The sequence below is a fragment of the Orbilia oligospora genome (genome assembly GCF_000225545.1).
Source record: "Orbilia oligospora ATCC 24927 unplaced genomic scaffold scaffold00193, whole genome shotgun sequence".
In the NCBI taxonomy this organism is placed as follows: domain Eukaryota; kingdom Fungi; phylum Ascomycota; class Orbiliomycetes; order Orbiliales; family Orbiliaceae; genus Orbilia; species Orbilia oligospora.
The window spans coordinates 237,412-256,070 of NW_011645750.1; the positions used below are offsets into that span (position 1 = coordinate 237,412).

At 46.1% G+C, this 18,659-nt stretch overlaps 3 protein-coding genes across 3 annotated transcripts; 1 reads left to right on the forward strand and 2 right to left on the reverse strand.

Annotated features, from left to right (window-relative positions):
- Positions 1–2,177: 2,177 nt before the first annotated feature.
- On the reverse strand, positions 2,178–6,852 carry AOL_s00193g70 (uncharacterized protein; the record flags this gene model as incomplete). The annotated part of the gene is made up of 7 exons (XM_011128681.1): positions 2,178–2,421; positions 2,483–2,731; positions 2,788–4,356; positions 4,514–4,640; positions 4,698–5,641; positions 5,718–6,230; positions 6,713–6,852. 7 exons carry the CDS (start codon positions 6,850–6,852, stop codon positions 2,178–2,180), a joined length of 3,786 nt encoding a protein of 1,261 aa, XP_011126983.1.
- Positions 6,853–8,347: 1,495 nt separating this feature from the next.
- On the forward strand, positions 8,348–9,041 carry AOL_s00193g71 (uncharacterized protein; the record flags this gene model as incomplete). Its single annotated transcript, XM_011128682.1, has 3 exons — positions 8,348–8,465; positions 8,551–8,575; positions 8,642–9,041. The coding sequence occupies 3 exons, from the start codon at positions 8,348–8,350 to the stop codon at positions 9,039–9,041; spliced, it is 543 nt and encodes a 180-aa protein (XP_011126984.1).
- A 614-nt stretch (positions 9,042–9,655) lies between these two features.
- AOL_s00193g72 (uncharacterized protein) lies at positions 9,656–13,443 on the reverse strand (the record flags this gene model as incomplete). Its single annotated transcript, XM_011128683.1, has 6 exons — positions 9,656–11,487; positions 11,552–11,620; positions 11,734–12,798; positions 12,864–12,917; positions 12,973–13,108; positions 13,303–13,443. The coding sequence occupies 6 exons, from the start codon at positions 13,441–13,443 to the stop codon at positions 9,656–9,658; spliced, it is 3,297 nt and encodes a 1,098-aa protein (XP_011126985.1).
- Between the last annotated feature and the right edge of the window lie 5,216 nt (positions 13,444–18,659).

Consider the following 18,659-nt stretch of genomic DNA (forward strand, 5'->3'; position numbering starts at 1 on the left):
CGCTACAGCACATGTTAGAAAGTGTGCGATCGAACCAATAGGAAAAGTCCCTCGTTTTGAGCCAAGGCGGTCGCACAAACGTGAAGTTCCCCCGTATAAGTTCACTCTCGAATGATACTAATCTATTAGAAATCCGAGAACAGGCAATCTAGCATATTGAAGAGGTGCATAAAGTGGGAATTAAGGTTGGTTGCTTATGCTGTTGGGGGTAATATATCACCATTGGAGGAAGGAAAGCGAACAAGTCGGGAATCGAATAAAAAAAGGAAAGAAGAAGAAGGGAACGAACCTAGTAAACCAAAATCCTATACGCAATCTCCTGCACGAATATCTCCCGTTTCCTCCCATCGACAGGGTGTCCTCGGCCCCTTCGTTAGCTATGTTAGGATCGACCTCCACAACACGGATTAAACGGCAAAATCCAACATATGGCATGTATAAACATATCAACTGGGGAAGCTCACATAATCCGCGCTAAACAAGGACTACTTCACAATAACTTGAGACTCGGGCCATTTATGGACGCTAATACGAAAGGAGAAAACGAGTTTCTACCCGAAGTTCTCCATTATATACCGCTATATATTTACCATTAACCTCTCCATTTCCAACCAACATTTAGGGACAATCCGATCGAGTTTACGAGGTTTTGCCCGGACGTTCGGGTAGCGGCTTCTACCACTCCTCGCTTCGTTACATTAGCATGTTAGAGTTGGTAGGGCTGCTTTATGCATGTTTGAGATTGACATTTGGCGAACTGCATCATTGTATCTATTGGAGTTAGGATCAAGTTAAAGGGGTTTTCCCATATGTTGTTACACTTCCAGCCAGGCAAAAGCTTTAATAAATGCATCGAGAGATACTTGTAAATGAATCAAATTTCTATAATTGCAGTAGTTATACAACGGAATATATAACATGGTGCGAAACGTGCATGGGATTAGCTTAGCAGTAGCTGCTATGTGAGCTCAATTCAAGACAGGATTGATGGAAGTTCTATTATTCCATCCTGCGCGTAGCTGATAATGTCAAAACAAAAAAAAATAAAAAAATATGCATATATACTTACTTATGTACATATATACCACATGATCTAATACATATTCGTTTCCACAGGAATACGCTCTAGAACCATAGCTTCATGACCATGCATATGCACGATCTGTATTTATGTGCATGAAACTTTGTTAGAAAGAAAGACATCAATGTTGCTACTAGAGTAGCTCGGAACTATCAAGGTCTAGAGATATCTAAAATCTATTGTCTTGAATTTTTATATATCTTTGTTGTTGAGATCTTGCTTTAGATCAATACTTGTACCAACCAGCATAAATTATAATCCTTGTATCCTTCGGCTTATACACATCTACCAGACCCCACCAAACGGCGCGTAATCTATATAGGATACGGTGTCGTGTTATAATAAGTCCCGATTTTTTCGTATGCTAGTGATTTCACTTTAGTCTAGATTAGACAAAATAGGTGCTGGCGCCATGGCTTGGTCTAGAGCTCCACCAGACTACTTGGTCTAAAGACACCTCCATGGAAGTGAGTATCTATCTGTATTCATGACTTTCATGGCTAAATCTTATAGTTTCCGGCTTGGCAGGTCGAAATGCTCGAATGAGAGAATTCCAAGAGTAGTATTAGCCGCACTGCCATGAATAACCCAGAAGTTTAGCTTACTACCACATGGGAACTCGAGGAATTCCTATTTTATTCAACCATCTGTAATGAATTCTAGCAATATAAAGCACCGAAAGTCTATGGAATGGATAACTAAAGAGATACGCAACAACCGAAAATACATTGACCTGAAGATTAACATGATTCTGGGGGTTAGCGAGTCGAATAATAGTTAAAATAGTTTGGATATTTTGTCTCGCCTTGAACGCCTGTGCAACCCGTCGAATACATGTGTATATATGAAAGTTACGAGATAGAAGGATAAACATCAACCAACTCCATAGAAAGCGACAAGGAATAATGTGTGTACAGGATTCGAGTGTCTGAAGATGGCTACGGAAAGATAATGCTTAACAATTTCAACACTAGAATCTAGGTCTAGGGGTGGGGAATAGTTTAGGAAAAGAAAGCGAGTAAGAAAAGGGAGAGCAGAAGGGCCGTAAAAAGTCGCTACTGTAGTTGGTGCTCGAAGCATTATTGCGCTCGGGGATTTACCGGTTGCGAGATCCGGTGAAAAGATACATGAGGTCATTAACGCTAAGCCTGTTGAGTCCTTTGATCGCATCTTCATCCATTGCGGCAGATATTATCTCCCGTTTCTGCTCCTGAAGCGTGAGAATTCTGTCTTCGACAGTATTTTCAATGATCAATCGATGGACAAAGACTGGGCGCCCTTGGCCAATTCGGTGGGCACGATCAATCGCTTGTTCTTCTACGTATGGATTCCACCATGGACTGAAGGCGCAATTAAAATTAGCGTGTTTTTGAAGGAGATGTGGGAATTAGGGTAACTAACTCAATGATAATGACGTGTGAGGCGACTGTGAGGTTAAGACCCGAGTTTCCGGCTTTTAATGAAACAAGCATTACCGTGATATCAGGGTTTTCTGTAAAATTGAGAACGGCGTCGTTACGGTCTTTGGCAGTCATAGATCCGTCGTATCTCTCGAAATTGTATTTGTCCTCCCGATCTAGCGGGATGGAAAGCAAATCAAGGAACGAAGTAAAAGAGGAGAATATGATTGTTTTCTCTGAGGGATCGTTCCTGCTAGACATGTTAGATTAAATAAAATCAAGAGGTCTTTATCTTATCAGACTTACTCTCGAATGTTTTTGAGGATCTCTCTGACCTTCTCAATCTTGGTACTCGAATGCCAGTCCTTTGCAAGTTCGCGGAAGTACTTCTTACGAGCTTTTTTGTTTCGGACAGCTAGCGCTCTTTTATCACTAAGGTTTAGTACTCGCTTCTCCTTCTTCTTCTTCTGCTTTCCCTTCGCTTTTTTTGATTTCTGGGTTTTCTTCGAGCCCGGTTTCTTCCCTCTATCTTTGTGTTTCCCTGAAGGTTTCTTCTTTTTATCTTTCTCAAACTTCAATTTAATGTCTGCGGCTTTGCCTTTGATAGAATGGGGTCCATTTCCATCATTTCCATCATTTTCTTCCTTTACCTGATTATTTACCTTGAATTCTTCCCATATATCATCAGGGAGGTCATCTTCGGATTTAAACCCTGAGTTAGAAGGTGCTGTGGAGTTTTGGGTTAGGGCGAAGTCGTCTTCTACTTCTTCCTTCTTAAAACCATTCTGGCGAGAAGGCCCAGGCTCTCGCTTGACTCTCGCGGGGGGGACTGGGCTAAAGCGTGACCTGATTTCTCCGGCACGGCTTGAAGCATCACTATCTGTGTTTGAATCGACTTCGCCATCTGAAACAATAAACCCCCCAAGATCAGATCCCTCGTCGTCAGAGTCAAATTCCGAGTCTGCGTCCGAATCCGAATCCGAATCTGAATCCGAATCACTTGAAAGTTGGCCTCCGAGGACATTATCAAGTTGATTTCCTATACCTTCCAATTCTTGCTCTATTCCATTTTCCTCTGGTAAATGTATTTCTTTAAATACCTGCCAATCAATCAAATTGGACGGGTTAAGAAGAGGCCCACGACAAAATGGACAAGTTAGTCGATTGACATCCTCACCGTTCGCTACTAATAGGTTGATATGGTTTGTCAAACAATCTTCGCAGAAACAATGCCCACAAGGGGATACCAGTTTCATCTTCTCGGGACTGTCTAAGCAGACTGGACAGCTGACAACAGGGTCCGCCTTCAACCTTTCAACAACACCGGGGCCCAGCTGGCTGATCAACCTGGCTTGTAGCTCCTTCTCTTCATCCGTGACCTTTACGGAGAGATCCTTGATCATCTTTGGGTGGCAGCAAACTTGGCGAAGCCGAAGTAAGAGCAAGAGAACGTACGTGTAATTCCGAAGTACCGAGCCGTTTTCAATGTACCTATTGAAGCGCAACTGAACTTTCTGCTCGACGGCGTTATAGATTTCTTGTTCGTCTTCGTTGAAAACTGGATGGACCAGTTCAATGCTTTTTGGTGGAAGGACAAGTAAAGGTGCCCCATCGATCAGAGAATCCTTTTTCCGTCTTAGCATTACTGCCTTGATGAGTGCTTGCAATCTTTGCATAGCGTCCGCTGCAAAACTCCTCCCAAGCCTAATCTTAGATCCGAAATCCGTATTCCAAGCTCGGAATTCGCGGTACCTGGCTAGGTGAAGAAATCGAACCGCACCAAAAAGGTCATCAATGTTATTCTGCATGGGGGTTCCGCTGAGACATAATCGGTATGTTGCCATAAGATCGGTACAGGCTCGGCTAGCTAACGTCCTATGATTTTTTATATCTAGTTTATCTTAATTAGCTCCAACACGCTTTATGGGGTTTAGGATTCGGGATTACGTTGGCTCTCGTCAAGTATAACGCTATGGGAATTTCAAGTCAGTTCAAAAGCTAGCTTTGTGATATAATGATGTTGGATCCTTACCGGTACCAAGTGCTTTCACTTGACAAGAAAGGGAATTCATTCGCGGGGAATCTGACCCGTTTCTCAGCCATCCAGGCCTGCTTTTTCTTGAATTCTCCGGCAATCGTTCCGTAGGAAGTTAGAACGACTATATTTTTACGATGGTTAGCCAGTAGCCTGCTATTTCATATTTCTAGTAGCTTACCATCGAATTCCTTCAAGGCATTGAAGTTTTTGTATCTTTTTGGCTGGGTACCGTGGTAGATATAAGTTGATAGAGCATGCCGGGCTTTAACTTTGAGCTGGATTTCTCGTTGCCATTGAGCCATCAGGGCAACGGGACAGACGATTAGGGTAGTTTTGTGGTGTGGGTTGCTGCTTTTTCGATGAATGATCAATGCAATTGCTTGAATGGTCTTCCCAAGACCCATGTCATCAGCGAGGATACCGCCCTTATTGCTGCTCTCTTCTTGCTTTACAAGCCATGTGAGGCCAATTTTCTGATGCTCCATCAGTTTTATTGCTAGTTCTGGTGGAGTTTGTAAGCGGTCACTCGGGCGTTTATTCTCGGCGTCATCTGACAAGTGCTCAAGAAGCTTTTTTACGTCCTCTTGCTCATCCCTCGCTCGATGCCTGATATCGTTATAGAGTATGTCAGGATCAGAATTTCGGGAGAAGTTTGGAAATGAGGTATGGGAAAAGTATCTTGGAGGGAATGCTAGACCAAAACGCTGCGCGTTTAGATGTGGAAGTCCGTAAGGCGGGACCATGAACCCTTGGTCTCCGTAGCTTTCATCATTGTCATCGCCAAGGACGATAGGGTCATCAGATACTCCTAGCCCGGGTACGTTGAACAGCGGGATCCGTTCGTTTTGGACCATGAGGTCTTGGTCTTCATTATAAAATGACCAGTCCGCGAGCCCCCCAGAGTTAGCGTTTCCTATTTCGGGCTCGACTTTTGGGATAGAGTTGGTAAGCTGTAGATTTCGGGGTATAGTTGTGTTTTTCGAACTTCGCCCGGCTCTTGCGTACTGGCTGGGCGCGAATTGATTATAGGCTGTTGATAGGGTAGCAGGATCATAGTCGTCGTCATCACCAGTAAGATCAATAACTTCTTGTTGTTGAAGAAAGTGAGCGAGCCTTTCGTCACTACACAGCCTAGGTTAATGAAAACAATCGAATGAAAGAAATATCAATAAATATTTGAAAACCAAAGCAATCATACCTAGTTATTTGTGACTGTCGTGATACTCCGCGGTGGTTACTAGAACCGGAAATTTGGGTTGTAGGCAGGTACATGCTGTTGTTAACCGTATCTACGTTCTGGACGTCACCCAGGCCAGTCGGGTTCATCGGCATGAATGAAGCAGAAGGCGCGTACAGAAAAGATGGAGCTGGGGAGTCATGGGAAGGTCCTGCGAGACGTCTAAGATTTTCAAGCTCATTATCCTGAGTTGACCGATCAAGTTGAGAATATGTCCTCTTCCTAGTAGTGTCCTGTCGAGATGATGTGGCATTGAACCGATGTGAACCTAATTCAGGAGTGCCATCTACTGCAGAGTACGTTTCACTGCCGGAATTGTAGGCCTGGAGAAGCTCGGCCATTTTAGCATCATGTTGATCCATGGCCAATCTTTTAAATTCTTCCTGTAAACTCAGGATTTGGGCTTGGAGAATATCGAAATCGTAGGGGTTTGTATCTTCCTGTGGGAGACACTCGAGTAACGCTGTTTTTTGACTGTAGAGGGATAAAGATAATTAGTGATATTCTAGGTGAGAACAGTTGATGCTGGATGAGTGAGGTTGATAGAAGAGGAATTGATGGACGCCAGGTTGATTGATGGAGGGGAAATAATGAAGATGGAGATGAGATGAATCTCGAAGGTGGAAGTGGGAGGCAGGTTCTTCTGGGTTGGGTAGCAGGTAGAGGGGCTATGAAGCCAGCGCAATCAAGCCCCAGCTATCGCGAGACGGGGACACGCTGGAGCTGCCGTGACGCCAACCTTAGGCTCCTCCCCTTCTCCATCTCCTTTCCCTTGTCCTGCCTTACAACATCCATCACTCATCCATTCCAGGCCGCGGGACTGGATACCTACAACCGAGAGTAGCTATATGTATACACCCATTCCTTCTTCCTTCTTCCGGCCGTCCATCCTCTCCGTCTTGCGAATCTCGTGATACCGGCCCGAGAAGACAAGGCTGATATGATTGCTATCTTACCTTAGTTCCGTTTGAATCACCTCCAGAGTACGACGGCTGGGGCTGTCGCTCTCTCCACTATAAAAAGCCTCGCCGTCGCTATTGTCTGACGATAATCCTGGATATTGTCCCGGCATCCTAAAGCCTCGTGCCTGGCTCATCTTGCTGGTGAGGGGCGAGCTGCCGTTTTAATAGCTGGGAAGGTTACACTAAATGCCCCACTAAGGATAGTATATCCACGCCGGCTACCAGCCAGCCTATGGCAGCCTAACTCGAACTTTCACCGAATATTCTACGACCTGATTAGACGGAAGATATTCTATCGGCTGTTGGTGCTAGTCGGTTCGGGAGGGAAGGGTATGGAAATCGACTCGGAAGGCAAACGAAGTGGACTCGAGGTACTTTTAAGCCGCAGCCGGCCGTAGATGATGTCGGACAAGTTAAAGCCACGATTCGATTGGCCGGGCTTATGCAGATATGAGGCGAGGTCCAGCGAGATCTGGATCAGTGGGCTGGCCAAATAAAGAGGCATACAGGAGGATCCAATTCGCGCTTGCAGCGCTAATCAACGCGAGGGCTTAACTTTGAGCGCTGCTGGACAAACAACCAGTTTTTAAACGTCGACTGGGGCAAAACGCAGCGCTCGTGACGAAAGGTTTTGGATGCTGACCAGAGCTCTGGAGACGGTGCGAATTCAGGTTCGATGATACCCCGAATCGAAAACCTTGCCTTTTACAAACGTGAAACGGACGGTTGGCTACAAAACCGTGTTGGGGTAAAGATTGCAACAGGCCGTACCCATGAAGGTCTTTGCCGTCTGCAGTAGTCCGCCAGATTAGTCACATTGGCCAAAAGCAGGCATCTCGCTCAAGTGAGGACGGGTCTCGGAACTCTGAGGAGCCTTCACAGGATCAATTTGTGGGACGTTGTACGCAGACCCCTGAGACGAGATGACACTAACAAAGGCCCAACAATTAGATTATCAAGGCCATACGCTCGGACCTGTGACATCTTGATATTTGTTTGTGGGTTTTAGAACTCCCGGTGGGGTAATGGACCCAAGTCACTGGACTTCGCGTTTCTGGGGCGCGGCCTAGCTCGGGTTTATGACAGGGCAGAGGCAAGCGTCTCCGACTAGTTTATGACTGTACATGCTTACTTACATAGCACGGTAACCCAGATCAAGGAACTTTACATGCATTCCATGTGTGCTAGCTCTTGGGAAAGCTGCAACTTTCGCCGATCTAGAGCAATTACAGTGCTGGCTTATTTGTTGGGACTGCAGGCTAACCCGCTGCACGATAATGTTGATAAACCCTTTAAGCACTGTGGCATTTTAGGATTTCTCCGCCTGCTTCGAGGCTGGAATTTGATTCGCTCCGCCCCAAACGAGGGGTCTTTCCTAGATATGTGTCTGGTGATCCTTTGTCTTTCATTTAGGTGCTTATCTAGTCTAGAACAGCTTACTTACGCAGTACTCAGGTATATAAACCAAGGCACCCAAGCAGCTTGAACGCGAATGCTCTTTGTGTTTTCCCCATACAACGCACTATTACATAATATCCAACATCACCAACTCTTGACTCTATCGTGCTCTTCGACTAGACTCTTCTTTCGATTAATTTGAGCTTGTTAATTATTTCTATTGACTACACAATGTCCGCCGCCCCTGAAACACCATCTGAGAGCTATGAGATCAATGGCTCTTGCCACTGCGGGGCAATCAAATTCAAGGCCAATAATGTGGATCTAGGCAAGGTTGGAAGGTGCAACTGTATGTCCGATACCAGCTTGCTCGTCCATAGCGTATAAATGTGATCTGATCTTCAACTTGTGGTTTCTAATTCCGCTGAACATAGGCACGATCTGTACCGCCACTGGGAAGTAAGTGGCTTGCTATTGTCTATAACCTCATGATCAACTGCAATTGTACATTCCTGACCGTTCCAGGCTCGGTACGATGCTCAAACCCGGCGATATCTCAGTTACCAATACCCCTTCTGGCGAACCAGTAGTCGCCAGATACGCAAACACTACCGACACCTCGCTCTTCCCCCCGGAGCTAACTTACTACTCTCCAGCTTATCACCGCGGGGAGTGTAAGAAGGGCGAAGAGTGGGGCCGCCACTTCTTCTGCAAAACATGCAGTACTAACCTCTTTATCGTCGGGAACATCCCAGTCAATAATATCGGCGAAATCTTGAGTGTAAATGTTTTGGCATTGGACTTGAAGGGTTTAGGGAAGGATTTGAAAGAGGTGGTCAGGCCGGAGAAGATGAGATATGTTAATGGGTTGGATAATACCTTCACGGCCAGTCAAGGTGAGCCTCATGCGCATGGTCTTTGGTAAAACTATACCTATCTGTACGTACAAGCATTTTGGAAGTCGAAGACCTCTGTGAACCTTAACCTTTAGGGTATGCTTTCACACAAAATCTCCCGATGTAATTAAAATTATGGGATTGTAATTCATGAATTGTGTTTCGGTGTGAATATCATCCCCTTCTCTCCTCGTACCAAGCTATCGTACATCTCCCGTAATTTATGTTGTAGTAAGAAAGGCAAAAGCTCAAGATTCCTCCACAGAAGAAAAAACCGACATCTTCTTCAGGCGGACCTGAATTGTCACAAAAGGACAAGGAGAATAAAAAGACAAAAACGGCTAGTATTTGCAAAGAGGGTTTCTGTATGGAAAACGAATTGCACTGAAGGTAATTGTGCAAACAAACATGATGTAGTGTAATGGAGAAAATCGGGACAATTACTACGCGAGAAATGCCCAGAGTTAACGGTTCAATAAACCAAGTAGGTAAAGAAAGGGCTAAGCTGAGAAGGCAAAAGAATGGGGAAGCATTAAAGGTCATAGTAGAGACTGAAGTATGGACCATGAATCGAAAGAAGAAAGAAAGAAAGTAGCAAGAAGTAAAGAAGAAAATCGCCCTAGCATCTAGATTCAGATGGCGGCTATCGCTCATCATCGGCCGCATTGGCAGCATCGTCATCGATGAGGTGTCGTTCCGCGAGAGCAGACTCGATAGAATCATTAAAGCTACCTTGGGAGCTCATGATCGGAAGACCGAGAGCTGGGGAAGGTTCGGGATCGGTGCTGTTATCACCAAAGCCTGGAGGCCGCGCTCTCATAGCCCGCGCCTTCGCCAAACTAATAGTATTAGCGGAGAAGGTGCTAATGACCGGTGCGGTTTCGTCTCTGTCGATAGTTGCCTTCATGAAAGCAGCCATCCATTCTCGTCCGATTTGTTTCGAATCAGTAGCGAAATAGTGAAGTTTGGGAGGGGTAAACATGACTCCCTTAGCTGCCCCTGGCTGCGGGGGGACGAGCTTGAAGGTAAACCAGCCACCCTTTGATGGTGGTGTCGGAGGAAGATTGGGCCCGGATTGGCCGTTACCAGGTGTCGCTGAAGAAGCGTGGGAGGGTGACGATGTTATTGCTGCAACTGACGCATGGAGGGAGACGAGTCTGTCGTCGGAGGCAGGAAGAACGCGGTGAGAAGTGATGTCTATCAAGCCCCGTTCCTTTATATCATCCATCGAATAGAAGTATGAAAGACGTCGGCCTTTAAGGACGAAGAACCTAGTCTTCCACGAGGCTACGACAGCGCTACTGCCGCGCTTCTTCATCCAGCCACTGAAATCCGCGTCCTTGGCAGCATCGGCAGGTTTGACTTCCTTGAGTCCTTCGAGGTAAGCACTCGTGAGTTGCTTCTTAGACTTCTGCCTGATTCCAGATGCAGAGGCGACGCTCCGAAGTTTCTTGTCCTTCCCACTACTACCGTTTCGTTGCTTTGACTCGTCCGATTTCCTCTCAGGGGCATCAATTGTAATCTTAATGGAAGCTGAATGTTCACTACCATTCGGCGACATCAAAGTTGAATTTGTATCCTGGGACATCGGAGACATCGACATTGCTTTTTCTGCTCCGTCAGAGATGGATCTATGAGGATGTCCGGCTTTTGTTTGGATACTTGGAGGGACGTGCTTCTCCTCAACAGGTGGGGGTCTTTCGACACTGAGAGGCTTGCCACCTGGCATAACAGATGCAGCAAGGCTTTCTCTGGCCCGGCTGTCCAGTGACGCGATCTGGGTTTCGCTAGTGCTTCGTTTCCGCCCTTTGACGGTATTATGGTAGACAATTGAAGCCGGTGATGGTGAAGAATATCCTGAAGGAACGAAGGATTGGTTAATGCTTTCTCGGGAAAATGGTCTAGGTGCTTGAGCGTATGGATAAGCATTCGCGAGATGTACCGTCTCGTACGACCTCTCGGAAACAGGGAAAGTCTGCTTAGAGACGACACCTCGCAGGGATGGTGATGGTGATGGTGGATGAGGTGGAGGTGGGTTAGGAGGATACGGTAGAGGTGAGGACGGAGTGGACGTTGGAGTGTTGTTACCTGAGCGGCTCCGCTGCTCCTCGGTGTAGCTGGACTTCTTGCTATGAACGACATGATGGCCGTGGCTGCCGGAGCTGCCGGCTCTCTTGTGCAGCACATTACGGTCCCGTTTGCCTCCATCTTCACTGGCACCTGCATTATGATAAGAACGACTCTCGTTGGCAAATACACTCGATGACGATTGCGATGCGAAGCCACTATCACCTGTATATCTGCTCCTGCCGCTGGCAGAGCTCTCGTTGGCCTTGTGGCCTTTCAACGTCCAGGCCCGGTCGAATGACGGGTCCCGTCCATGAACTCCGGGTACCCGTTGGGGCTGCTGTCCTCCACTACTCGAGGCCCGTTCCATCGAGGCCGTCGATATAGACCGTCCGTCGCTATGAACGGCTTTATCAAAGTTAGTATAGCCCAATCTTCCAGCTTTGCGAGGGCATTGGTATTGCTAACTTACCGGATCCAACATCAGACTTCGGCGGTGGTACTGGCCCAGGACTGGATGGGCTCATGGTTGTAGGGCTCTCTACAAGGTGGTTAGCGCCTGTGCTCCAAGCTTCCTTCTCTGGGCCGTCTATCTGACGAGCCAGGTTGTATGTAGTGGTGGAAAAGAAAAGACAAAAGATACTAAGGTCTCACCTCGTATGGGATTCATCGGATCATATATCGCTTCTTCTATATGCGTCGACGGTACTGCTAAAGAGCCTCCTCGGGCAGGTGGACGATTGTGGAGGCTAGGTAGCCTAGGAAGGACCCCAGCTGGTGTACTGCTACTCCTATTGCGAGCCTTCTTCTCTTTGGCAGCTTCACTAATTGATCCCCCAGCACTCTTCACTATTGACTGAAGCTTCTCAATCTCCTTCCAAACTTCAAACCGCTTTCCAAAGCTACCAAGTTCAAGTTCTTTGAGGTGAGCCATCTCGAGCTGAAGGACGATAGCCCCGTTAATCTCCTGCTCCTCGAACTTATCGCAAATACTCAGCGGCAAATGTTGCTCCTGAAAGTAGGCAGAAACTTGGGCTGGCGTCCAACAGCGGATTTCCTCCGCCGAGTATACCGGATCTATTATATCCCCATCCTCATCTGAAGAAGACTCCGGTTCAAATTGCTGAGAATACTGCAGTGGGTGATCACTTTGTCGTTGTATCGATTCCCGAGATCGCCCAGTATAGGTTGCCCGGCTGGAAGGCTCAAGATAGCCACTGACAGATGGCTGATTCGCAATCGCCAGAGACAAAGAGCTTTCATTATCAAAGGCGCTTCTCGAATAATCCGAAGCAGAGTCGTCGAAATCTTGCTCTGTAGGCGCGTGAGCCTCCGGGGTTTCCATGATCGGAGGTGGCTGCTTGTTCTTCTGAGCATGTGTCCCCACGGAACGGGGTGCCGTACGAATTTCCGATAGTGCCTCCTCTATGTCGCTCAACGTGTCTTCAACCACCGGGCTGCGACTCAGCTTCTGTATCTGCGGGTGTTCTCTCTTGAAATCCTCTGAAACGCGCCGTTTGTCCACATTGTTTTCTAAAGCCAGCGGTGGGGTTTCGGCTGTGACATCCTTTGCAGATCCACCATATTTTCCCGCCTCATCCAAAGTCAGCTCGCTTGGTGTGACCGAAAGCCTCTTTGGAATCTCCTGCTTCGGCTCCGAGGGCGCCGACGAGTATGCTGGCGGGGGAGCGACATCACTATCAGGCGCTACCTGGTTCTCTGCTAGGCTGTTAGCCTTGGTTATAGAAATTTGATACTAGAGGTCAGGCGCAATATATGCATACCTAGGATTGTTGGTTGTGAAAATGCTGACTCTGGTGGCCATTGTGCCGTGTAGACTGCAGACGAACGCCTATTGTTAGCGCCAAATAAGATGTTTTGTCGGATTTTCACTCTCAGAGCTTCGAAATCTATTGAAGATCTTCTTGCCATTGTTGCTGCTGGCCTCCCGGGCTGTGGTTATAGAAGACGTCGAATGGAACACACCTTGTGGGAACAGTCCAACCTTTCCACTCTCCGGATCTCGCCCCTGTTATTAACACTGATCAGCAAATAAAGTATTTCATCTAACTAGGTATATCTACGACGCTCTAGGGAAATCGCAAACCAACGGCGGTTGCAGCCAAGGCATCGCAAACCAACCAGAATGGCCGCAATGGGTAATGTTGTTGGCGGGGACGCCCCAATTCGGGGGAACCATTTTGATATACGGAGGCTACATACCAAATACCACCCATCGTTGTACTCTTCATCTCGCTCCAACAATTCGATCTTAGAATTCTTCTTAAGCGTCAGCTCATCCGGCGACCGAGCATCGAAATCGTGCAGGACCCGGAGATAGTCGACGACTTGGTGATCGGCCATTATCTAGCAAGGGAGGGAGGTGCCCTTCCGGGGTGTTTTTTGGGTTCAATCCAGATCGCGCACAAATTGCCGGCGGCGGCGGGCGACCACGGGCTACGTGGTCCTATTCCTATCTGTCGACAAAACGCGAGAAGCGGGACCTCTGGGAACGACGAAGGGCGCGCGTATCGACACAAGGAAGAAAGCTGTTACTGTTGGTTTTCGCCCGACACAATGTTGTTAATCTGTAAGGATTGCGGAGCGGAGAGCCAGCTGTTTTGGGCTTATGGATGCGAAGCGAGTTTGATAGAAACAACCAAGTCCAATCTCGCTTGGGTGGGTAAAGCGGGACTACGGCGCCGTTGCGAGAGGCTTCTATGCCGATGCGACTCGGTGGGAAAAATCGATGAGGGTCTTTGAATTTTGGAACTTGCGTCGCTGTGGCTCCGATCATGACATGAACTTGATGGTTCTTGACTCGGAAATCCTATTCAGGACGGATTCGTAGTAGTGCTATACGGTGGCGGTTACTAACAAAGAACACAGTTGTTGGCAGACTAACTAGGCCCTTCACTCCACCAAGAGGCTAAAGGGTTAAAAGCCTCAAGGTTGAACATGTGATATTGGCATCAAGATTGTTGATTGTAAAACGTCAAGTCAGATCGATATATTGCAGGCCTCGGGTACTACGACGGCAGCAATGAGCAAATCGACAGAAGTTAGTTTTCGACTACAGAAACATCGCGCAAACCTTATTGCGACGGAAGATTTGGCTGTGGCTTTGGTTCCAAACCGAACCAGTTCTAGAGATCCTCCAATTTTTGAACGCTTCTAGACAAATGGTTAGGTAAATTCTGGACACTTGTGGATACGGCTTGTTATACTGCGCGGTACTACTACGTACTTCGTCGAAGCTATATCGAAGCATTCTCTAAGGGCCTAGGGGTCCACCATGAAGCTTCTTTTCCAGCCGCCCCATTTCGAAAGTATGCGGTGACCATCTGAAGCGAACCCTACAATCTAACGAGGTCTGGTCCTAAAGAACTGGTACTTATCCGAAGATTCGGAGAGTGTGTACCAGCATCACGATGTTTGGCTCCGCATGCCTATTATCGATATAAGTTGCCCCTCCTGTTGCGAATGCGGGCAGATTGGTTTTGTGGCGGCACCTTCTGAACGCAGCTATTTCTTCTGGAAGCTTTGACTGAAGGTGGGATAGGAAGGCTATCTTATCACAATCCTGGTACTTACCCGAATCTACAGGATTTGCATGGCTAGCGGCGGTGGCGCGGAAACATCTACAGAGCTCCTTCGACATCTGTTGCCGAATAGGAATATTTTTTGCGAACGCCACGACAGATGCGCATCCAATCCCGTGATAGTTATATCCACTCTGATTTTTTTGACTATGGATCTCAATCTACATGCTTAGTGTAGATATTCGAAGCAAAGTGGTCTAATCTACATATGCGCAAAAAGGATGTCACAAAATGGGGTTTGTTATATGGGATGGAAGAAAGATATCGCGATGCATATAGGGAATGCAGAATGCAGATCTATGGGGCGTATTGAACAAGCCAACCCGTCTCCCCGAACGCCTTCTCACTGATTATGTCTCTCTCTCGAATATGTGGTACAGACATATAAATTACGATGTGTTCAAGACTAACGAATACTACGGTTGGTTGACAACATTTCTTGCCAATACAGACGAATATATATATAAGTACTTGCTTGCTTGTCATGAAAGTACTTTTTGTGGGAATGAGGCAAGTCCTGGGGCTTGAGAGGTTCGGGAACTTTTGTATAAGGAGAGATCTGATAGGTCGGATTTCGACTGTTGTGCAGCTTTCATTTTATCACAGTTGCATGCTTAGCAAAAAATAGTGGGGGATTTGGGCCTTTTAAAGGTTTCCCGGAATTACTGCTCGCGACATTCATGCATCCTGTGGGTCCGTCATGTGAACCTCGCCAGAATTGTAAAGGCCCAGACAAATAACAGCAGCAAACATTGGGATTTGTATGAGGGATTTTTGCCGCAAAAGCAAACAGATTTGTGGCAGGGGGCGGGAAGGGAGCCAGCATGGACAGGATCTGTACCGATCCATTAATAAGTATTGCTTTCTCAGATTCTGGTCGAGTGACAAACGTAGAGTCGACAAAGAAGCGTCTGTGAACGGATTGAAATGTTGGCGGACAAGGATTGAAGCATTAGTTGGATATGAAGGTTGGTGATTTTGGTGCAGCTTGACTTGTCCCGAGTCGAATTATGCCTGATCCAACAACTAGCCTCGAAGCACGAACAACAGCTAACTGCTTTGAAGAGTAGTAAATAAAATGAACGTTGGAAAGTTATAGATTTTATTTTCTTCTTCTTCTTCTTTTTTTCCCGTTTTTTCCTTTTTTCTTCTTTCTTCCTTTCCAGTTTTGTTTTTCTCACCCTGTTCTGTTTATTTCAATTTGAACCAACTTTAACTAACCCGTTTATGTCTGTACTTACATACAGAGTCCTCGATGGACTAGTAGGTGTGTGACACAGCTGATATTCGGGAAGAAGAAGAAGAAAGAAAAGAAAAGGAACTTACATATTGACTGAATGTATAATCAAAAGGTGGTGAACAGACGAAGGAAAAAGGAAAGAAAAGAGAAAGACGAGTTAAAAAAAGACACCTGAAAATATATAAGGTTGTCAACCGCCACTTCTTAATAATACATACCTCTGAAGCACGTATCGTTCGTTATTCACGGTAGTACGGGAAACTGCTTGCTTGCTGAATACTATACCGATACTTAGGTATATATATATACTGATATACGATAGATAGGTTTAGTATCTTATACTATACTATACTATACTACCTAAGTACTGACTTATACTAGTACTTGGTCCATGGTACCTACCCAACTAGGAGGAAGGGAAGTGCTACGGAGATATCGATACTAATATAACCAAAGTTCCTTTTTTTTTTTTTTTTTTTTTTCGTTATATTATTTTATACCATCAATTATCCAATTATCCAATTATCCAACGACATACGATACGCTACTGACTTATCATCACCATCACCGTCATCGTCATCGTCATCACCATTCTAGTTAGACCTGACCTGACCTGACCTGGCTTAACTCCCTATTATATATATCCGTTTGGCTGCTTGCGAGACACAAGCTTGCAAGCTCCTACTCGCTTAAGCAAGTCGAACGAGGCTCAAAAGTTTGAAATTGAATCAGATCCAACACAATCAACAAACTTGGAGACTATTAGAAGATTGCGCTGCAATTATTTTGGGAGCTCAGCCTTAGATCCGAAAGCCTTTGACGAGAGAGGAAAAAAAAACTTTTTTCCTTCTAGCTCTGCTATCGATATCGATATCGATCTTCCTCCTTCTCCTCCTCCTCCTCCTCCTCCTCCTCATCGGGACTGACTCTTCCCATTCACCTGCGTGCACGCAGAGCTGGAGGAGCTGGCTGCCTGAGCTCATCTATAAAACCCAACAGCTGCCTACCAAGACCCAAAATACAAGATACTCTGGATATTTCGATTTCAACCACCTCCTCCATAGCGCTTCTTCGTCTTCGTGTCTGCATGTCGATTGTTCTACATCGGAACCGGACTAGACCATATCAACAAAAATTACGACAGTATCTGTGCTCTTCCGAATTTAATGCAGTGTTTGGCACCCGTCACTGTAATTTCATGAACCAATTTGGGACAAACAACATAAAGTCCAGGATTAAGAATACTCAATACCCAACCAAGCGGCATTCGAAAAGCTTCAGGATCTCTAGACGAATACGTGGGAATATATTATTTCTACCTTCGAGCCACGATCTAAGCAAGCATTCGATTAGTCTTCTCCTTCCTCCTTGAACCGTTGGAATTGGCGTTCAATATATATTGGACTTTCCGTATGGATCCCTTTACCCACTATGTTCTACCATTCATTTTGATGATTCGTATGGTCGCATTATATTCCAATATTCAATTGCTAATTCCCGTTTCACCCTCGGTATTTAATTTTTGTTAGTACCTGGATACCTGCCTCGGTACGAGATGCTACATCTCCACTAGGTACATATTCCTAGAGACCGTCAACCCCGAAGCCTGGCGGAGAATTGTTGAAAACTCTGCTCAAGACGAATCACATAAATGTAAGTCCGTTTGTTGTTCTCTCAGCGTCGTTGTTTGGTATATATATATATCTTCGGATTCATTTCCTTAGCATTACTTCTTTGCTGCAGGATTTTGTGGCTTTTCACAATCGGGTTCTCGGATGCTACCAAGCAATATCAGTTTATTGCACAGTGCATAAGGCTCTGTCGTGTCTTGTCTTGACTGGATCTTGATCGATCGATCCGCTCGCTTGTGACACTTAAAGCGGCCATCTTCTATGTGAAATTTTTTTTTTTTTTTTTGGTTTGTTTCCATTTCGTGTGCAATACTCTGTACAGTTTAGTCTGGTGCCTTCTGAAGGGCTTGGGAGAAGTATTCTCAAGGTCCTCCAGGGTGCTCCTGGCTCTGCACACTGGGGACTTCGCAAGTACTCCCACACTATTTATATGTGATAGTTGTTTTGGTTTACCAGCTTGAGTTAGTGTTATCCACACGTGCACGTCATAATATCATGCACGCCAGCGCGCTTTACCGTCTTGCAATTGGTTCTTTTGGTGTACATGCGAGAAAGAGCCTGTCGTCTCCGGATTATAACGGTGTGCTCTAAGCCCTATAACGCACCACTTAACCGTTTTTCTCGAAGCGAAGAAAGACCAAAGGCCCACAAGTTGTTTTGACAGCCAAGTGAACGTCCTCCTTTCTCCAGTGAAGTCGTTGTTGGCGATCGAGACGACGTCCTCCGAATAACATTTGAGGCCTTGAGAACTCAGTGTACCAAGACGTACCAAAGATAACCCCGATGCTAATATATTTCTTTTCAGACAAACCCTGGGTTGGGCTTAAGACCCCCCCTTTATTAATTACTCTCCGCGAATAAGACCTGTGAACTGGGTAGCTGGAAAAGCTGTTCCCATATATCAAAGTCTCACTATCCCCTCCTCCTCCTCCTCACGGGAACTCCCTGGCTACATCAATTTGGTTCATTTTTCTCTCTAGAAAAAGGCTTGTTTTTCTGCTCTCTCAATGCAGACGGGAAGTCGGGTTCTATCGTCTACCAAAAATTTTATATCACTATTTCTACCCGATTCTTCGTGCCAATAAGACCTTCATGCCCGAAGAAACA